General features: G+C 34.9%; 2 protein-coding genes across 3 annotated transcripts in view; both read left to right on the top strand.

Annotated features, from left to right (window-relative positions):
* Nucleotides 1-4213: 4213 nt before the first annotated feature.
* LOC130218800 (pentraxin-4) lies at nucleotides 4214-12308 on the top strand. Its single transcript, XM_056451092.1, has 3 exons — nucleotides 4214-4456; nucleotides 6418-7153; nucleotides 9863-12308. Exons 1-3 carry the CDS (start codon nucleotides 4319-4321, stop codon nucleotides 10501-10503), a joined length of 1515 nt encoding a protein of 504 aa, XP_056307067.1. The 5' UTR covers nucleotides 4214-4318; the 3' UTR covers nucleotides 10504-12308.
* A 1330-nt stretch (nucleotides 12309-13638) lies between these two features.
* The window catches only part of clcn7 (chloride channel 7), a 31892-nt gene continuing 23903 nt past the window's right edge, over nucleotides 13639-21627 (top strand). The window contains exons 1-7 of one of the 2 annotated variants that reach the window (XM_056453529.1): nucleotides 13639-13835; nucleotides 15419-15493; nucleotides 15971-16036; nucleotides 16241-16306; nucleotides 18293-18425; nucleotides 19093-19202; nucleotides 20511-20591. In XM_056453529.1, the coding sequence (XP_056309504.1) occupies nucleotides 13731-13835; nucleotides 15419-15493; nucleotides 15971-16036; nucleotides 16241-16306; nucleotides 18293-18425; nucleotides 19093-19202; nucleotides 20511-20591 (636 nt within the window). In that variant the 5' untranslated portion in view covers nucleotides 13639-13730. The remainder of the gene's footprint in view (nucleotides 13836-15418; nucleotides 15494-15970; nucleotides 16037-16240; nucleotides 16307-18292; nucleotides 18426-19092; nucleotides 19203-20510; nucleotides 20592-21627) is intronic. The other variant, XM_056453530.1, reaches the window with a different exon arrangement.

Below are 21627 nucleotides of genomic sequence, written 5' to 3' on the forward strand. Positions count from 1 at the left end.
AATAAAAGACAACAAATAATGTAATGTTTTAACTTCAGAAGAGTAAAATAATCAATATTTTTGTAATCAAAGAGTCTTTTTTACAATGTTTCTTTTCTGACCATTTGTCTTTTCTTTATTGAAAATAAAAAAACTATAAATAAATGCTCTTAATTACAATACTTTTTTTTAATGAAGGAATGTTATCAGACCTTTACATAAACTTTTCGCTCAATGCCTAGTATGTTTAGAAAAACAGAAGTTTCAAGTGGTCTCTTAGTTTTTTCAGTGTCTTAATAATGTATCACAGTATTATGGTTTTTACTGAATGTATGGTAAGAATATTGACACTTAAAACCATTTAGAGGGAAAATATGAATGATTTCCTTCTAGAACTGCTCTACACATAATAAACAAAAACATTACTCAGAAAAAACATTCAACATGCCACAAAAGGGTTATTGGCATCATGTAAGATGCTTTAAGCAAAATGTTTCCCTTCAACCCTTAAGGCCATTGAATGTAATTTCCGAACATACTCGTGTACTTGATGCAGCGTCATGCTCACGCAATAAAGTCTGATTGGATGAGCTGTTCCAAGCTGACTGATAAAGAACACAACTCGGAACATGCATTCTATAATAAAACTGCCAGTTTATGTGTTGCTTAGCAACCATTATACAGCTTCCAGGAAAAAAATAATGAGCCATTTATCTTAGATATTCTGACCATTGTTCATAATAAATTGAACATTTGCCTCTATTACTGTGCTGCAGATTTATGAAGAAAATGATTAATTAAAGTTTTTCTTTTAATTCTGCAGCAACATGCAATAGCCCACCAAACTGGATTTTCAAGACTGTATTCAAGGCTTGATGGAGTTATTTTGGGAAACTAGATTGAAAGACAGAGAATCACCTAAAATGGTGGCATCTGAGGGCTCATTTTGCATTTAAAAGTAATTTCCTCATGAAACAGATGCCCAGGAGATATTTCCAAGCGATTGTACTGCAACTTTTGGGAGAGTCGTCAGGCATCTCGATGTGGTCCTGCAGGGTGTGGTTGCAGAAACTAGAAGAAACTATGCTAGAAGAAAGAGCCAACACGAAGAAGAGATTAGTGTGTACAGTTCTCATAAAGCTCAGAATGACAGCTAGAGAAACAATGTTTACAAGTGATCTTACAACTTCCAAACTTGCAACCAGGGGTGTTAAAAGATACTCAAGTGAAAGTATGGAATGTGTGTGAACATTTTACTCAAAAAACAAAGCATCTGGCCGTAGATGTACTCCAGTGTAAGTAAAAAATACAGCTTAAAAAGTATTTTCTTAAATTGAGCAAAGATAATAACACAAGAAGAAATTCTTATTAAATTACTAATTATTATTAAACTAATGCAAAGCAAAATAACCAGCATAAAGTAATTTGTCAGACAGACATACAAAGTTTGGTTAAAACAGAAAAACAAAAAAAGGCCAAAAACGTTTATCCCTTGTCCCATTTTATTTTATTTTATTTTATTTTATTTTATAGCTACTAATAGTCAGTAAATAATTTACTTCCAGTACTATCATTCAGCATAACATAGAATGTTGCGTTTAAACTTCTTTTTTTAGATATGTAACATTTCATAAAAACATAGGCATTGTTGTCTAAAATTACTGTAAATATCTGAAAACATTGCAAATAAAATAAGCTATTTTGCAGTTTCTTTTAAATTGGGAAAAAATCTGTTGATAGAATTAAACAAATATCAATCTACCCAAATGCACTATAAATGTGTAAATACAGAAAATGGCTTAAACCAGGGGTGCCCAAACTCGGTCCTTGAAGGCCGGTGTTCTGCATAGTTTAGTTCCAACTTCCTTCCTATACCTAGAAAGACCTTGATTAGCTGGTTCAGGTGTGTCTAATAGGGGTTGGAACTAAATTTTGCAGGACACCAGCCCTCCAGGACTAAGTTTGGACACCACTGGCTCTAACACTGCTGTGTAAGAACACATTGCGTTTACATGCACCAACTACCATAGAAAACAAGTACCGGACAGTATGCTGTTATGTGTACAATGATGAAAATAATGCTTAAAAATGAAGTTCTAGAAATCAATTAGATATTACAGAACAGCAGAATCCACTGCACTGAGGACTGTAAAGAAGTTGTATTGTAATTCTAAACCTGCAAGAAAATGTACATAGTATCAGCATACTACAAACAGATGCGTGTATTGTGCTCATATCAACACTGACCCAGTTCTAATGTCGTTTCTTTGAAATCTCTTTCTTTTCTTTTCCTATCTTTAACACAAACATCCAGCAACAATACAACCAATTGCTAATACCATTCACAAGGGAGGACATCTTACCTAAACCACACTTTAAATAGACAACACTAGGCTATATATTTGTTTTAAAGTAATTTATAACCCAGGACCATTAAATGTTAAGTTTCATAGTTATATTTTTGGAAAAAACCAATGGTTTGGGTCGAAATTATCGATTTTTCTTTCATGCTAAAAATTATTAGAATATTAAATGAACTTCAATGAAGATTTATATATTTATATTCTAGTTAAATATAGCAAAACTCAATTTTTGATTATTAAAATATATTGCTAAACACTTTATTTGCTGGCAATTTTTCTTAATATACTTTTTTTTAAACTCTAATATTCCAGATATTTAAAACAGTTGCATCTAAAATATTTTCCAATCCTACAAAAATACCTAGATGGAAAATGCATTTATTTAGCTTTTAAATAATGTATAAATCTTAATTTTAAATTACAAATAAATTATATTTGTGATCAGGGGGCGGATTTAGTAATTTTGGGGTCCTAAGCAATTCTAGCCATAGGGCAAAAGTCCTGATATGCACCCTTTCTACTTCTTACATTTTTTTTATTTATCTTGCTGTTTTTTTATATCCCTCATCCTTATTTTCGACATTTTAAATGAACAAAATCTCTTCATTTTAAGTGATTTGTTTTCTTAAAATGAATTTTCAATTAAAAATAATATATATTTTTTATAAATTTGACTGCTGGATTGCTCCAAGTTGGATATTTCATTTAGTAATATTATTATTATTATTATTACATAACATTCCATTATATTACATCATAATAAATTTATATTTGATTGTATATGTATACAAAATAATATATAATTTTGTTAAAATTGTATTTGTTTAACAATATTAAAACAATATTATAAATAGTTTATAGGTATAATTTATACTTCTATACTTCCTGGGGCACTAAGTGGCCGCCTACCTCGCTTATTGGTTAAATTCGCCCCTGCATGTGATTGGTTTTGTAGTCCAGATCACAAATAAATTTGCATATTACATGATTACCAGGCCTTCAACACAGTATTGCATGTATAACAACCCAAACAAGTCAGTTATTTATTTGATCATCTATTTTAAATGAAAATGTAATGAAAGGACCCATGCACATCCTGTTGCAGAATTATAATCAACTACAAATTTATTGTCAAAGCAAGATCCGGTTGGTTGGGTAATTCTTCCAGTCTTGGTATTTCACGAAGAGCGCATTATCAAAATCTGAAACATGATGCTTGGCTGGCTGCATTTCCTAGAGCATGAATTATTGAATTATTTTGGCTATAACTAGGCAACTGTTCCACGTTTTAACTGTAGGGGGCGCTGAACCTGTATGTTTGGCTAAAACATGATCGCTTTCATCATTTACATTTTATGAGCTCTTTACCAAAATTGAATTAAACAGACGACTATAAACAATCTCATTTTCATTCGTGTCCAAAAAAAAAAAACTTAAAATTCTATCATAATATGACATGATTATATAAAAGTTAAATCTACAATCATATTAATACTTTAAAATCTGTTTTATTGTTGTATATTAGGAGATCATTATATTCAAGATGATGCACTTAAGATGTGACAAATTTAAGTTCTGATCTATTTTGCATTATAAAATGAATGTATTATCTTTATCCTTTTGCAGGATAAAGATAATAATATATTTATCATATTTATCCTGTCTCCTTTCAGTGTTACTAGTTGTATTCATATTAGTTTTCTCTCCATTCATAATGTGGGTTGCACAAGTATTTATGATGACTCTTTAGCCATGTTTTTGCAAATGTGTGTTTTTTTGCTTGGAGATTTCTTGGGGTCTGTGGAATCCATTTAGACCCGTTTTAGTTTTCCTGTTGCACCAAAAAAAAAAGGGAAATCTTTAGCGGGACGTTCAGGGGTAGGAGGGTGTACGCTTACACAAACTGTTTTAGGATTGAATTTTCAAGCATCTCAGATTCAGTTATTCAGACACTTTCTTAAGGAGGTAAAGTAACCATGATCAGACGGGCTGGAGGAAGTGTTTTTTTCCTGATCACAATCTTCCTGTTGATGCCCATGAGCTGGACACAGAGAGGAGCACCGGCTGACACATTTAAAGCCTTAAACAACAGACTGAGGATGCTGAATCAGCAGGTTTGTTCTTTTAGCATAGTGTCTTTAGACATAATATTCAAGCCATGATTGTGGCAAAATGTGTCTGTGACAACATTGTGTCTGTGCAAAAAATGACATTGATGTGTATTAAGCATGTTTTTCATTAGTTTGAATGTGAAATGTTCAGTGGATGGCTCTAAAAATGTGGTTAATTTCCATAGAAGCAGGTAAACAGTGTAGTTTTACTGTACTTGTCACATTTTTCAACATTTCAGAAATCAAATAGCTGCGGAGTAGCACTGAAACGTGCATTTTGTGATCACCAAAGACCACATTTTCAGCTTAAAACCATATTTAATGTTCCGCTGAAGAAAACAAATGACCTAAACCCTTTATTGGGGGTTCATTCAAGTCTATAAACCCTATAAAGCCTAATTAATCCCACATAAACACTCCAATTTATTAGTATTTCAATGAGTAAATTAATAGCAAACATCACTAAAATACAAAAATACATAAAAACATACAATCTACAACAAAACTTTATCTGACCAACTACTGTTAGAAAAAGTGTAAAACAATGTCCTTTTACATTGTTTTTTTTTGCCTGCTTTTGAGTCCTTTGCTTAACTGTTTAGTTTCAGGAGTGTCCAAAGATCTTGGACGGCCGGTGTCCTGCAAGGTTTAAGCTGCGGTCACACTGGGGTTTGTGTATGTGAAATTCTGTCGTACGGCGCTGCGAAAAGGGGCGGGATTAAACAAGATGATTAGACATTTTAAAAAGTTAGCGATTGCTCCATGTTTTAAATTTCTGTCCAGAGAGGTCCTGTTTTGATCCTCGATTGGTCTCACGCAGTCAAGTGATGCGATTTCGCTGGTCAGAGTTCACCAAGCTTGAACTTTGCACCGCAGCGACATGCGAAACTTGACGCATGACCTTGCGTTTCTGGTCTGACGCATTCGCGTGCATATGAATGGAAGTCTATGGGAGAAAAAGCCCAGTGTGACCGCAGCTTTAGTTTCAACTTTAATTAGACTCACCTGGACTAGCTGATCAAGCTCTTAAGCTGCGGTCACACTGGGCTTTTCCTCCCATAGACTTCCATTCATACGCATGCGAATGCGTCAGACCGAAAGTTCAAGCTTGGTGAACTCTGACCTGCGAAATCGCATCACTTGACTGCGTGAGACCAATCGAGGATCAAAACAGGACCTCTCTGGACAGAAATTTAAAATAAGGACCAATCGGTTGCGTTTTTTAATGTCTAATTATCTTGTTTAATCCTGCCCTTATTCGGAGCGCCGTACGACAGAATTTCGCAAGCTCAATCTCTAGTGTGACCGCAACTTTACTAGGCTTTCTAGAAACATCCTTGCGGGTGTGTTGAGGCATGTTGGAGCTAAAACCTGCAGGACACCGGCCCTCAAGGATGGAGTTTGGGAACCCCTGGTTTAGTACCATTGCAATACTACTTTTTTAACCATGTTCAAAAAGGCTTGAAATGTATTACTTATGAAATCATGTACTGGTAAAAGTTTTTTGAAGTATTGAGTCATATGGTTCAAGACTTATTCATAAGTTTGTATTCTGCAAAAATGTTGCTTTGTGGTGCCACCCAAAACACTCACAATATCACATTTAAGGCTTTTGGTGGAATTTTTAAGGACTTAAGGACTTTTGGTTGGAATTTTGGTGGAGTAATTGTGTCTAAAATGACCTGAGCTGCTGAATCATAGCCATTCCTCTAGCACAAGCTATTTATATTGACTTACTGGGACTTGTCAAAGCACCAACAAATATATTACTCTGTTATAGATTTGATTTGTAAGTTTCAATGGAGTTAAAATGTCTACCAAATAAATAAATATACATGTACATTTAATAATGAATGAGAGTTCTTGTTTTATATGTTCATCAATATTGTGTAAAGGTGCATTTGTTTATGATCTTGGCCAGATCACATTGCATTTATTTGTAACATTTGATTCCTTCAATCTAGTTCAAGAGATTTCAACAGATGACCTCGACTCATCTTCAGAGAATTGGCAAAAACTACAACGTTACAAACAGCGTAGATTTCAAAGTTTTGAGTCAGCAGTTTGAGAGGATCTCCAGGGAGCTGCGTTCATTTAGAGAAACGACAGACCACAGTCTGAATTCCCTCAAATCCTGGACGAAGAGTCTACAGAAAAAGACCAAGAGGCTTGACTCCAGTCTGTCCAACATGACAAGAGCGCTGAGGCAAAACAACCATCTCAACCTCAGAGAAATCCAAAAGCAGAGAACGGCTTTGACTGATCTGTCCCATAAGATCCAGAAACAGCAAAGCCAAATTGACTCATTGGAGTCCTTGAGGGATCAGGTTCAGGACGGGATGCAGGACCTTCACACGTCTCTCAAAAAACACCAGACACGGATAATGAAGTTGGAGAGCCAGATTCAAGAGCTGTTAAAGATCATTTCAACTTCCAAGGCTGAAGATCCTTTTAATTCTATTAGGAAGCAACATGGAGTGCTCATGAGGCATGTTCAGACTCAACCAAAGTCCAAAGAGCGCAGAATGAGAGAGAGGTTGTTAATGCTTGGGTCAACAAAACAACCACAGACTTACAAAATAAGGGAAAGACAACGGCAGAGCACCACACAACCAACAGTTCAGGCTCACGAGGAACTATTTCAACTTCCACTTCGACACAAAATCCCACACGTTCAACCCCCAAAGGAAGAAGCCAGAAGTGAGTATTTATTAAACTCCAGTGGTTTTGTGCCCAAAAGTGAAATTGAAATGCAATTGTACATTTATAACAAATTACGTTTTCATTCGTTTAATAACGGTCTACTATTTTAGAATCAGAATCTCGCCAATTATACAACAATATATAAAAAAAAAAAGATTATATATTAAAATATGTTTAAACTAAACTAAAACCTTCCTGGGGCCGATCACACTCAAAGCGTTTTTTGCTTTGAGAGGCACATCTTTTGAATGATTTACTAATGGCCGTGAGCATTTTGCACGCTGCTTATGCACCCTGTGCGCCTCGTGTTTTAACCACCTGCTGCACCTCGTGTTTTTACCATTGTGCGCTGTGCGATCGCAGTTGAAAAAAGTCAACTCTGATTGGAAAAAGTACATAACGTCAGTCGCGTCTTTTTCATTCTCCAAACAAAGGAAAGCAGTTTCCGTTGAGGCGACAGCAGTGTTTGGTTTTCAAGACGACTATCAAGACTTGAAGATGGAGGAGAGACTAGTGGTTGCTGTTTTGAGTTATCAGGAGCTGTATGACTTCACAAATCTTGAATATCACAATATTATCGTCATTGCCTAGCGACATAAAAAGTGCACCGCACTTCTTTTTACTTGCCAACAAAAAGGCAGTGAGGTTCGTCTCGGGTTTTTGGAACATAAAATCACTTTCGGTGTGATCGGCCCCTAAGTCACTTGGAATAAAAGCAACTGGCTAACATTTCAAAAATATTAGTTGCTGTCTTATATGATTACGTTGAGCCATATTAACTTCAGAAGTAATTTCAACTTAAATTTCTTTAAAATTACTTTAAAATCAAGTTGAGTGTACCAATAACCTAGTGGTCAGTGTGCCGACATATAGCATAACTGCACTGTGGGCATCCCGAATTCAAGTCCTGACTCTTGGGTTGCATTCTAATCCAATTTTTCATCCCCTTCACTTGCTAACTTCCCTCGGATGTACGTCCTTGATTACGTTACACAAGTGTCTACTATTGACTTTAAAATCAAGTTGAGGGAAACTAATAGCCTAGTGGCCAGTCCGCCGACATATAGCTCAGCTGCACTGTGGGCATCCCGAGTCCAAGTCCTGACCCTTGGGTTGCTTTCCAGTCCAATTTTTCACACCCTTCACTCGCTAACTTCCCTCCATCTTGTTTCCTCGGATGTACAACATTGAGTACATTACACAAGTGTCTACTACTGACTTTAAATTCAAGTTCAGTGGCGCTGATAGCCTAGTCGTCAGTTCAATGACATATAGCTCAAATGCACTGTGGGCATCCCGAGTTCAAGTTCAGACACTTGGATGGCACTGCAGTTCAAATTTTCACGCCCTTCACTCGATAACTTCCTCCATCTTGTTCCCTCAGATGTCAGATTACATTACACAAGTATCTATTACTGGCAGAACATCTGAATGGGTTTAATTGCAATGCCCTAAACCACAGGTGTCAAACTCAGTTCCCGGAGAGCCGCAGCTCTGCACAGTTTAGTGCCAACCCTGCTCCAACACACTTACCTGTAGGTTTCAAACAAGCTTGAAGGACTTAATTAGTTTGATCATGTGTGTTTAATCAGGGTTGGATCTAAACTGTGCAGAGCTGCGGCCCTCCAGGAACTTAGTTTGACACCTGTGCCCTAAACTCTTGAGCACTTGAAAGCTACATGGTTGTAGTGTTACAATCGCATTGAATTCTAGAACATAAAGGTGCTGGATTTAGGGATCAAGGGTATGTCCACGTAAGCTTCTCTCATTCACTTGATGAAGTGGAACACCCTTTATAAATGGTGGTGGGGATTTTCCAGAGGGAACCAGGGAAGGGAAGTTCGTAAGTACATATCCGAAAGTTGAGTGGAACGCAGCCTTGGACCTCGCCCGATCCCGTCAAGCCTCTCTCTCCCACTTCCTGTCAATATACTGTCTTTTCATAATAAATACCAAAAATAAACATACTTTTTTATTATTTAGAAAAAACATGAATTTTGTATAGCTTAAAAACCGCAACATGTTCTTAATTTAACCACTTTTATTAAGTGGCATAAAAACGTATGTGATCATGACATATTGATCTTATAATTTTTGTACATTGCATACTGTAAAACCCAAAAAGTTAAGGTAACTCAAACCATTTTAGGAAACCAATTGCTGCAAACTATTTTAAAACTAATCCTAATGAGTACTGTGAACTTAATCCATTTGAGTAAATGAAGCAATTTGAGCACAATAAATAAAGAAAACTCAAACCAACTGAGTACTGTAAAACCCAATAAGTTAAGGCAACCGTTTGAGGAAATCGATTGCAACAAACCATTTCAGTTAAAAAACGAATCTATATGAGTGCTGTGAATTTGCTCCATTTAAGTTGAAGTAATGAGGTATTTAATGAACTCAGTGTTACCTTCAACTCTGAATTCAAAACTTTTTTCAAATGAGTAGAATTAACTTTCAGTAAATTTTGAGGTAACTACACTCATTTTTATTTGATAAAGTTGACTGTTGGGTTTTACAGTGTATAAACTTAAAATTCAGTTAATTAAGAAAATTAATTCTTAAATAGTCTGAGAAAATTAAATAAAGTCTGAGAAAAACTATTTGACACTTTCAAAGACAAAGGTCAGATTGATGTATTTTTATTTTTTCCCAAATGTAAAATGTTGACTAAGTTCTTATTTATTTTTTCCTCATTCAAAGTTTGCAATGTGGGTTCAATGCTTCTGTTTCCATCTACCTCCACTGAAAATTATGCCACCTTCCAGAAGACATTCCAAACTGGAATACATGAACTCTCTATTTGCACTTGGCTGAAAGTAGACGGCAAGTATGTTGGAACAATTCTTTCTTATGCCACGGAAAACAACGACAATATGCTTGTTCTCTATGGTCGCAATTCTGGCAAACTGGGCCTTATGGATTTTGTGATTGGAGATCCAGCTTATCGTGAATTGTCTTTACCAAATATCCTGGATGGCGAGTGGCACCATTTATGCATCACCTGGTCTTCTATTGAAGGCAGGTTTTGGTATTATTTGGACCGTCATCTTATATCTAATGGATCCAAGTTCCAAAAGGGCTTTGAGATCCCTCCTGGAGGCTTTGTGGTTCTGGGGCAGGAGCAGGATTCAGTTGGTGGGGATTTTGATGAAGCTGAAGCATTTGTAGGCAGATTGGCTGGTTTTGCGTTGTGGACTAGGACTCTGAGCCCTGTTGAGGTGTCTGGACTGGCTGATGGAAAAGGAGTCCCACGAGGAACAGTGCTCAGCCTGGATGATGTAGATCAGATGTCTGGTTCTGTTCAGCATATCACCTGTGAGTGTCTGGAACACTGCTTGTAAATGCACAACATAATCTGCCAGAAAGCACCTTTGAATTACACATTGTTTTTGTAGTTACAGTTACATTTACATTTATATAAAACAATGTTTATGTAGTCATGGATCAATCATACTTCACATATTTGGTCTTACTTAACTTTTAACTTGATTTCAACTATAAAGTTTGATTCAAATAATCTTTATTTGGTGTACAGTCTACTTTCAGTTAGCATTGTCATGGTTTAGCTACAGATGTTCAATTGTTCAGATGAGGTTTGCTGTGTCCCCTTTCACCTACACTGTTAAAGAGTTTTGTAAATTACTCTGTATTTAACTGGAATATGAACAAAATTTTAATGTAGGATAGTTCTGCAGTATGCTACCATATTTTAAAGTTGCTTTGTGAAAATTACTGTATATTTTATAGTAACGATAAACAATATTCAACTAAATTCAATTCAAGTTTATTTAAATACTGTAGCCTATTTACAATACAGATTGTGTAAAAGCAGCCTAACTTAGAAGTACTAGTAAAGTCCAGATTTCAGAGTTAAAGTTCAGTTCCCATGTGCGTGGAGCACGCTCATGCATCATACCATTATGCGATGCATTGTGTGAACTATGAGAGTGTGTCTGAGCCTCGGACATGATCAGGAAGGCTATTCCTGAGTTTAGGAGCCATAAATGAGAAGGCTCGACCTCTTTTATTCAGCTTTGCTATTCTAGGTACTACCAGAAGCCCTGAGTTTTGAGATCTTAAAAAGCGGCATGGATTTTAGCGAAACAGAAGTTGTTTGATAAACCAGAGCTAGATTATTTAAAGCTTTATAGGTAAGAAGCAATATTTTATAATCAATATAAAACTGAACAGGCAGCCAGTGTAAAGAGGATAGAATTGGGGTGATATGATCATATTTTCTAGACCTGGTAAGAACTTTGGCAGCTGCATTTTGCACTAGCTGAAGTTTATTAATAGAGGATGCTGGGTTGCCAGCAAACAGAGCATTACAGTAAACCAGCCTAGAAGTCATAAAAACATGAACTAGCTTTTCTGCATCTGAGATGGATAGCATACTTCGTAACTTAGCAATATTTTCCAGATAAAAGAAGGCGGTTTTGTGACGTGGAAGATATGATGTTCAAGAGTTAAATTGCTGTCTAATATGACACCCAGATCTTTTACAGTAGAGCTAATGCTAACTTTGTATCCCTCTAATTGCAGGTTGAGTTGTGAGATCTGCTGTATACAGGATTTAGGTCCAATAAGTAATATACTTCTGTTTTGTCTGAATTTAAGAGAAGAAAATTGTTGTTGATCCAGTCTTTAACATCTTCAATACATTCAGTTAGCTTAGACAGTTCAGACGTCTCGTCAAGTTTTGTTGAAATATATAATTGAGTATCATTTGCATAGCAGTGAAAGCTGATCCCGTGTCTTCTAATAATGTCTCTCATATACAATACTGTAAATGAATATACAGCAAGATAAATGGTGCTGTAAATACAGTATTTTTACTGTAATTGACTTACAGTATATTACTGGCGAATTACTGCCAGTAAGTTACTGTAAATTCTACAGGGAATTGTGACATGTACTTATACTATGACCTGCAAGTATGTATTCTGTGAATAAAAAAATACTTTTGAAGAAAAATAGTGTCAAACTATGTAATATAAACGTTAACATTATTATTTTTAACAGCAATTATTTGGGACTCACTAATTCTAATTTTGAATACTATATTTTGGGGATTATGCGCAATTTGGTAGCCTATGTATTTGTGTGTGATTTCAGGGTTTTACACAAACTAACTTAACCGAAAATTTGACCACCCTGATTGTCAATCATTGAAAAAAATGTCTGCAAAACTGTTGCAAACAATATGTTGAATTAAAAATAACAAATTAAATTCAGTAATTCATTCATTCATTTTCTTTTCGGCTTAGTCCCTTTATCAATCTGGGGTTTCCACAGCGGAATGAACTGCCAACTTATCCAGCATATGTTTTACACAGCGGATGCCCTTCCAAGCGCAACCCAACACTGGGAAACAATCACACACACTCATTCACACACATACACGATGGACAATTTAGCTTACCCAATTCACCTGTACCACATGTCTTTGGACTTGTGAGGGAAACCAGAGCACCCGGAGGAAACCCACGCGAACGCGGGGAGAACATGCAAACTTCACACAGAAATGGCAACTGACCCAACCGAGGCTCGAACCAGCGACCTTCTTGCTGTGAGGCGACAGCTATACCGACTGCGCCACCGCGTCACCCTAAATTTAGTAATGTTCAAATTAATTTGTTTGTTTAAATTCAGCCCAAATAAATTGTTCACAACCACTTAACTTAAAAGAATTGAGTAAATCCAAGGAATCGTCTTTGAATCATTTTTGTCTGTGATGTATTTGCACCATGAGAGTAACTTCAATTAAACAATCAGTGAAGTTTTTGTTTTTTATTTAAGTGAAGTCGCATTATTTTCCTCACAGTTGAATCCACTGAATATTACAAGGCAACTTATCAGAATTAACAGATTAACTTTCAGCAGACCACGAAACCTCAAAAACTCAAAATATCCCTTTCTGCAATAATATTACAGGCATGTTGAACATTTATTTCATGTACAGAAGGGAATAGCTACACAAAGAACATTAACAGGACAAACAAAGCTTAATGAGCTAAAACAGACAAACAAACTGATCCTCAGATATGCTAATTCTTACATCACAGTAAAATACCAAGCACATCTTTATGATGGATTAAAATAAAGCACAAAGACAAACTTTCACCATTTTTGTTGATTATTTCTACCACAAACCTATTATTTACAATTATTTCTTTCAATTCTTATGAATGGAAGTTCCAAAAAACGGAAGTGGAACCCACAACTTGTAGTAGTCACGTTCGGGTAAAGGTGAATAGTAAGAACGTAGGCTATACAATCTCAGACACATTAGTTGTTTTACTGCTATGACGGCTGTAATGACAGTGAAATGTGCTTTTCAGCTTAAATATGATAAAAAATATAAGAAATGACAACAAAATCCCATCTAGACTACAGGACACAACCCTGTGTGAACTGCATTTCCCAGACTTCCGTTTTTTGTTTTGGACTTTCAAGCTTTCCGTACTCTGGTCACGGGATTGCTTATGATTGTTAGTCATGGGGAAGAACTGTACGCAGTAGTTCTCTGCTTAGCAGGTTTGATGTATCTTTATTTACAAAAATAAATATGGCCAACATCTCGAAAAAAGTATCCTGGTCGAGCCGAGGGGATGACCGCGGAGAGAGAACACCGCTGCTGAACGGAGCCGAGGACAGCAAACTCAACAGACAGGTACCAGACAGGCCAGGCATAATGTACCACAAACATAACAGAGCTAACCTTATCTGAATGTGTTTACTTTTGCTCGTATAAATGATCTGCACTGCTGGTTAAATAAAGCATGATTGCTAAGCATGAGAAGCTAGCGTGTTGACGCAGAAAGCATGATGGTCAGTTGCATTAACCTGTCATCACAGTTAGACATGGGCCGGTATAACTTTCTGACGGTATGATAACCTTGGATAAAAATATCACGGTATTATGATAACTGCTCTAAAATGTCTGGGTAAAAAACAACCTTTTACCCAATTGAACACTATATATTTTATTTAAGGAAACATTTATAATATTTTGGAGCAGTAAACATGTCAGGCTAAATAATTCTAATAAATCTTTGTCTTCTGCTGTCTTCATTGGTTTCAAAAACACTGATTTCTTTACAACACATAAAAAACACATTAAAAAAACTTACATATACCTTAGGAACTATATATCAGAAAATTTTAGAGGTTTTAAAACTTTGACTTTACCAAACCGCAGTAAACCTTGAAAGCGGTTATCGTCCCATGCCTAATCACAGTAATAAAATAAATGCAAAACAAAAGTTTTTATACCGGTTATTAGGATGGTCTTGTTTTAACCCTGTGTTTGTGCCTGACGACAATTTGAAGAATGTTTTGCAACTCTGGATATTTAGATTTTTAAACTTCCCATTTCTGTTAACCCTCTTATTCTGCTAAGAAGCTGCAAGCACCCTTTGAATCTTTGACCTACAATACATTCGGTGTGAATTTCTGATTGAATCAATAGCGTATTTAGTAATGATTACACCCTTTGCTGTATCTGCTTAAGGTGCCTTGCTTTGTGGTAGAGTACTACATTTTGAAAAAGCACACAACTGAATTTATAACAATTTCTTAAAGCAAATATATCATAAAATAAATGTTGCACATTAAAAATCGGTTTTCAGGCTTTAAAAACATAAATGTACCCATTAATTGCAGTATATATCTTTTGTTGTTGTTGTTGTTTGCTTCAAAAAGAAGAAATTAATTAATTTTACTGAAGATTTACCATGATTTTCAGAATACCCCCACTAAAATGGCATTCAGTGTTACAGAAAAAAATCTTGTCTGGTATATTTCTAACAAAATCATCGGGAACACTTTATTTTGATTGTCCGTTTGTTGAATTAAGTTACATTGCATCTACATGCCAACTAATTCTCATTAGATTATAAGTAGACTGTTAGGTTGGGGTTAGGGTTAGTGTAAGTTGACATGTACTTGCAATTTTCTTCTAGTCAGTTAAATGTCTGTTGAAGGAGCAGTATCAACAGATATTAAGCAGACAGTCTACTAATACTCAAGTGGACCATCAAAATAAAGTATGACCAAATCATCTGCTGACATTTTAAAAAGACTATTTAAGGATCACATTCCAGCACCAAACAATCATTAACTGTGGTTTTAAATATTTACAAAAAAGACCAATATAGTTATCAATATACTGTTGTGTACAAGATCTGCAACATACTTTTCTCTAAATGTAGAGTAAATTAGACTTGTGATAAGTGTAATGTGTTTGGTTCATAGTTATCCGGGGGAGGTATATTTCATATAGGCAGGATGAGCACTGTGGACCTTGAGGAGGAAATCACACCAGAAGAGGTAAAATCTATTTTACACCAATATATATGTCAAAAGACAAGACTTGATGGGCAACATGTTAGCTTTAAGTCCAGTCCAAAAAGGTGGCTTCAGTTTTTTTCAGATCTGCTGTTTCAGTACTTGTTTTGAGCTGTTTGTGGTTTTCATGATTTGCATATTTTATTAACACACAAGTCTGAACTAAATCTCCTCTAAAATGGGCCATTCTTGGCAAGACACCCAGGAAAAAGGCTGACCCTTTAGTTAGGCCAGCAAGCACTTTGGAGAAAAAGAACTGTATTGGAAAATGCATGCAATGAATGTACTTCATTATTTGTGAGAATATGTTTCCGATTTGTTGGCCTGGGGTCATGTTTGCTCATGGCTGCAAAGAGATGCTGCAGCTAAATAAAGTGGTGTGCTATTTTGACCATGTGAGCACTGAATGACTGTATATTGCTGTTCATTCTCTGTCTGTTTATTTCCTAATTCGCACAGGACATTATAAGAAGTCGACCCAAGGAAATCCCTCACAACGAAAAGCTGCTGTCTCTGAAATATGAGGTAATTGAATCTACTCTTGACATTCAGTTGCCCTCTTTTCATTCAATACACTCTCTGTTAGGGATGCCTTAGAAAAAAATGGTTGTTTTTTTGTAAATTAGCTTAAAAACCACAGTGGAAATACAACATTGTGTGTTTTAATAAATATGAATTATCTTTGAAGAGCTGTGTTGAATCTCACACCTAGCGCTTTCTGTGTTTCAGAGTCTTGACTATGATAACAGTGAGAATCAGTTGTTTCTGGAGGAGGAGAGACGGATGAGTCAAATGGTCAGTAAAGCTCATTAAAGAGATACTCTTGTAGAGGTGGAGATATTCAACTCTTGGTCTGAGTCTTTGGAACAAGCTTAATGGTTAACTTGGATCATGTGCCGATCATAATCTGTGAAAAGTGCGTTCTAAGTTTACAGCCATTACGGTTGACGGAGGCCTTCAGAATGAATGTGTGCTTCATGCTTTTATGCTTACTTTCTCAAAGCTGAGGCAGACTTACAAACTTAAAAAGTGTACTAATATATCATATCTAACAATATTATATACATTTTTTATAGCAATATTATGACTGTTGTTATTAATTAAAACTTAATTTAAATGATAAAATAAGCAGACGAGGGTAAACATATTCCCATTTACAGCTGGTGTTTTCATGCATCTCTATTGTGCACTTTCAACTATGAATGACATTACTGGACCGAACCCTAATTTTTGAAGCACTTGGCCAAAAACTGAAGCCATAACCAAAAGTTTTTTTTTAAATAATTATTTATTAAGTTATTAAGTAATATTAAGATTTTAAAAATATTTTACTCAAACACTTCAATTATATTAATAAAAAAAAACAGAGCAATAAAATAACCAAATTGTATTGACTGTGAACGAATCAAGAGGTGTCACTTTACCAGCATTGTCATGACAGCACCATAACCCTATTTAAAGCAACAGGAACAAAGATATCACATAGAAATCTCCCATCAGCACAATATTTGAGCGAACTTTTCAGATGAGCATGTGCAGTACATGTCACCATTTGCACACCGCAAGCCAATAGCTATGTTTTTATCCAAAGATCCAAATTAAATTTATGCACAAATCTAGAATATCATATATAAAACATGCAAATAAATCACCGTTTCCATCCAATGAGTCAAAAAGAACAAAATCGTCACTTCCAGATAAACTGGCGCCAAATATTAAAAGTAAAAAGTGAATTTACTGCAGTAGGAGAAGCTGCATGTATTTTTTCCTCATTTGATAAATGACTTGCACCTCAGAAGACGATGCTGACACGCAATCAATGTGTGGTAGCGTGTAAAGGTGTCAGATGTGGAGCACAGACATTCTTGACAATTCTGGAGGTAATAAATAATATAAACTAACAGTAATACTGAAATGGTTAATGGTTTTAGAATGTCCAAAACTACATTTCAGATGGTTTACAGTGTGCTCAGCCTTCTAGCTTGTTCATTTACACGCATTTTTACCATCACATGATCTCTTATAACAAAATCACATGATGTTTTTTAATGCTCATACTGGAATTTGTTCAGTAAAAGTGTTTCCATCGTAGTTTATGCGCATCTTTTCTTATCGAATAAAATGTTAATCCTACTCAGTTATACGCATGCAATTTTTCATGCGCATTTTCAAAATTTAAGCACATCTTGGCATTTCCATGAAGGTTTTTTATGCGCAAATCTAAAATGTGCATAAAAATAGGTGGATGGAAACGTAGCTATTGAAATAAATGGATTTCATAGCGCAGCTCATTCCGTGTCCAGTGTGAAAGCCAGATAGTGAAACAAGCTCGCTGTAGCCTGCTGGGCAGTGCTTTTCTCTTTTTCCCAAAAACCAAAACTACTATTTTCGACCATTAATTTAAACCACTTTTTTTAGAGGGTCTACAGGAAGATGAATGCTTGGACTTTTTCTAATCTTTTGATTCGACAATGTGCAATAAACATGCTCAATTTACAAATCAATGCATTCAAAGGCAACAGAAAATTATTCAGGGAGCAGCAGATTTCATTTCAGCTCTGAGAGTCACAAAACTAATGCTGGACATTGTTGTTGTGTCAGAATTAGTATTCACTTAATTCGACATATAAATGTTAAGGCTTATCAGAACTGCACTCACTGATAAGCGGTTTCCATGTGAAGACAGTTTATTCAGCATACTGACAGAACAGGCTCTATTTTTCTTGTTGTGCTGCAGTAATTTGTAGATTAACATTTCATGCTTCTTTATCTTAACCACAGGGCTTCAGATGCCTGGAGATCACACGATGGGTGATCTGCGGTTTGATTGGTTTACTCACTGGTCTCATCGCATGTTTGATAGACATTGCTGTGGAGAACCTTGCAGGACTTAAGTACTTTGCAGTCAAACAGAGTATCCTTCCCTGTACAATCCACTGAAATAATCAATTACTTGCATGAGGGAGTCAAATAGGTATATTTGCTCTTAATTTAATTCAATTGAGCCAATACTCTGCTGTTCTAAAACGGGTTCACAATGTAATTTCATGCATTCCGTTTACATTTTGTTATATGGAATTTTGTCTAATCAATTGTCATTGAGGCTACATGAATAATTTGGCCATAAATCAGACACAAGACGGATCGGAAATGTTTAATCAAATTGAGGTCTTATTTAATGTCATCGGTTCATTTAGTTTATTTCAATTTGCACTCAGCTCAATTAAAATGTTAGTATTTCCTCTTCTTTAAAGTAGCTCAAAGTATTAAAATCGGTAGCTAATGTTATTAAGCCATAAATCATATTCATGATATAATGAAGAAATAAAACTCAGTCATAATAATTTAATACTAGTTTAAAAGTAGATTAGTTTCATTAGATACGCTTTAGATTTTCCACTTTATTTATTTATTTATTTATTTTATTCATTTATTTATTAATTTTTACCAAAGTTACTAAACATGTTAAATTAATTCCCATTTCACAACAGATAAAAGCACAAACATGAGTGTTTTTTTATTTTAATTTTAATGTATGGGGTTTTAATCAATTTTGCAAGTTTCTTTAATCACATGTCTAGACATTGAGAAATTCACAGAGCTCGGAGGCCTGTCCCTGTCTCTAATACTGTGGGCAGTGCTGAACTCGGCTTTCGTGATGGTTGGTGCAATCATTGTTGCTTTTTTTGAGGTGAGTGTTTTCTGCCTGCCTGTCTGAGTCTTGAGTGGCTTCTGCTTTCCTTCTCTTTTTTTATTTATAGTGTTGTCAAAGCAGAAACTGATTGTGTTTGTCTTAGCATGCTAGCGTACCACTCTTAGTGTTTTATTTGACTATTATCTGCTGGATGCTGTATCCTAACCTCCAGTGCCTTGACTTATTTATTGATTTTCTTGTGACATGGAAGAAAAATGAATATACTGTAAGAATAATTGGTAACACTTTAAAATAATGGTTCATTAGTTGATGTTGATGCATTTACTAACATGAACAAATTATGAGCAATGCATTTATTGCAGTATTAATTTGAGCTTTGGTAACATCAGGTAATGAAAATAACGCTGTTCATTTTAGCATGAACTAATGTTAACAAGCACAACTTTGGATTATAATAATACATCAGTAAATGAAAAATCTATATTTTTAATTTATTTATTTATTTTTATATTTGCCAGCTGCAACTTTTTGAAATGTAAGAAATATAAATAAATATCACACACTTCCAAATTTTGTAATTAGTAATTGATTATTATTTATATTAAAGACCTAATACTTTATTCAGCATCAATGCGTTAAATTGATCAAAACTTTCAGTAAAGACATTTCTATTGTTATGAATTTATTAGGTTTCTTTGAACTTTCTATGTGTCTAAAAGTAGTAAAAAAATGTTTCATAGTTTACACACAATGATTATCTCCATTCAGCATTGACAATACAAAGCATTTTGAGCACATAATCAGATTATTAGGATGAATCATGCCACGTTGAAAATGAAAATGAGTTTTCATCAAAGGAAAAAGTACACTTTAAAGTGTCTCTTGCTCTTTCTTTCCCTTTCAAATTAAATAAAAAATCAAACTTGCTTTATTGACATGTCAAATGTTACATAAGTATTGCCAAAGCATTTGTGACGCTTACATGAAAACAAATTGCATAGTAGTATTGATATGAAACCAAAAACAATATTTAATAGCATATTAACCGATCAACATATTAGGATAAAACAATAATAATAATAAATAACAATAAACTGTATATTAAAAAAAAAAATCAACATTTTATTATTCATTTATAACAATTTAGAATTTAGTGTGTGCCGATGTCTTTCTCTCTATATAAATAATGCTCAGCAATTTTGATAGTTTTAGTGAATTTTTGAGCTAAATAAATGACGAGAGATAAGAAATCTCTTTCAAAAAACTCACGGTCGGGTGAGTATATATTTTTATAGTAAATAATGAGGTATTTTACTTTGAACATAATTATTTCTTTTTCCACAGCCCATTGCTGCAGGAAGTGGAATCCCTCAAATAAAATGCTATCTCAATGGAGTAAAGGTTCCTCGTGTAGTTCGGCTAAAGGTGATGTCTTTTATACCATATATGATGTGTGATGGTGAGGTATTTCATATACAGTTGAAGTCAGAATTATCATGTGCGCTCGTAATAATCATTATAAATATGCTGATCAAACTGAATACAATCTTAGATCAGCAACACATGGCAAGCAATAATAAATAATCCTATTAGATTACAAACAACCCAACGAGGTGTTTAGCACGTGTGCATCGCTGCTATTATGTTTACACATGTAATATTTTTCCTGAGGCGATTTATACCAAAATACACAATGACACTCCATCAAACATATCGACAATGATAAGGAACATGGTGACTTACTGAGTTATTAACGCACAGCAATACCACACAAGGAAAGGACAGACTTTGAAGGAATAAACGATGTGAGGAAAGCTCCATTATAGTGCACTGGACAAGTTCGACACATGCATGCGCGAGGCAGGCAGTTCTGTATAATTACATAATCTATTGGCGTAAAGATATCGGCCTAATTTTGACATCGGACAGATAACGATAACATTTAAAAATAGCATTTATCAGCTGATACCGATGTGGCCGCCGATATATGTGCATCCCTATTCTAAACATAGTAGTTTTAATAACTAATTTGTGATAACTGATTTATTTATTTTTTTTAGCTTTACCATGATGACAGTACATAATATTTTACTAGATACATTTCAAGATACTAGTACTCAGCTTAAAGTGACATTTAAAGGCTTAACTAGGTAAGTTAGGGTAATTAGACAAGTCAGTGCAGGGGCATTGCTAGACATAAAGCTCTATTGGGGCACAGCTCCTCCTCCTCCTCCTCAAAAAAAAAAAATAATAATATTCTAAATAAATAACAGAAATTAATCCAAAATGTAGCTGGAAAACAATGTTAAGACACAACTGGAGTGATGCTAAGATAATTTAAGACATCTTTTGCAAAAAAATATACATATAATTTGAATGAAATTCTATAGACTATTCCATATAATACAAAAAGATGTTTTATAGAATTATATGCCGTGTGTTGTCTTAGTCACGACTCTTG

Source organism: Danio aesculapii, chromosome 3 (assembly GCF_903798145.1).
Source record: "Danio aesculapii chromosome 3, fDanAes4.1, whole genome shotgun sequence".
NCBI classification, from domain to species: Eukaryota; Metazoa; Chordata; class Actinopteri; order Cypriniformes; family Danionidae; genus Danio; species Danio aesculapii.

Bases quoted from the DNA above. Each gene is read 5' to 3' on its own strand.
- LOC130218800 (XM_056451092.1), top strand. From the start codon at position 4,319: ATGATCAGACGGGCTGGAGGAAGTGTTTTTTTCCTGATCACAATCTTC. The intron at 4,457-6,417 runs GTTTGTTCTTTT...CCTTCAATCTAG, and splicing joins TGAGGATGCTGAATCAGCAG to TTCAAGAGATTTCAACAGAT. The intron at 7,154-9,862 runs GTGAGTATTTAT...CCTCATTCAAAG, and splicing joins CCCAAAGGAAGAAGCCAGAA to TTTGCAATGTGGGTTCAATG.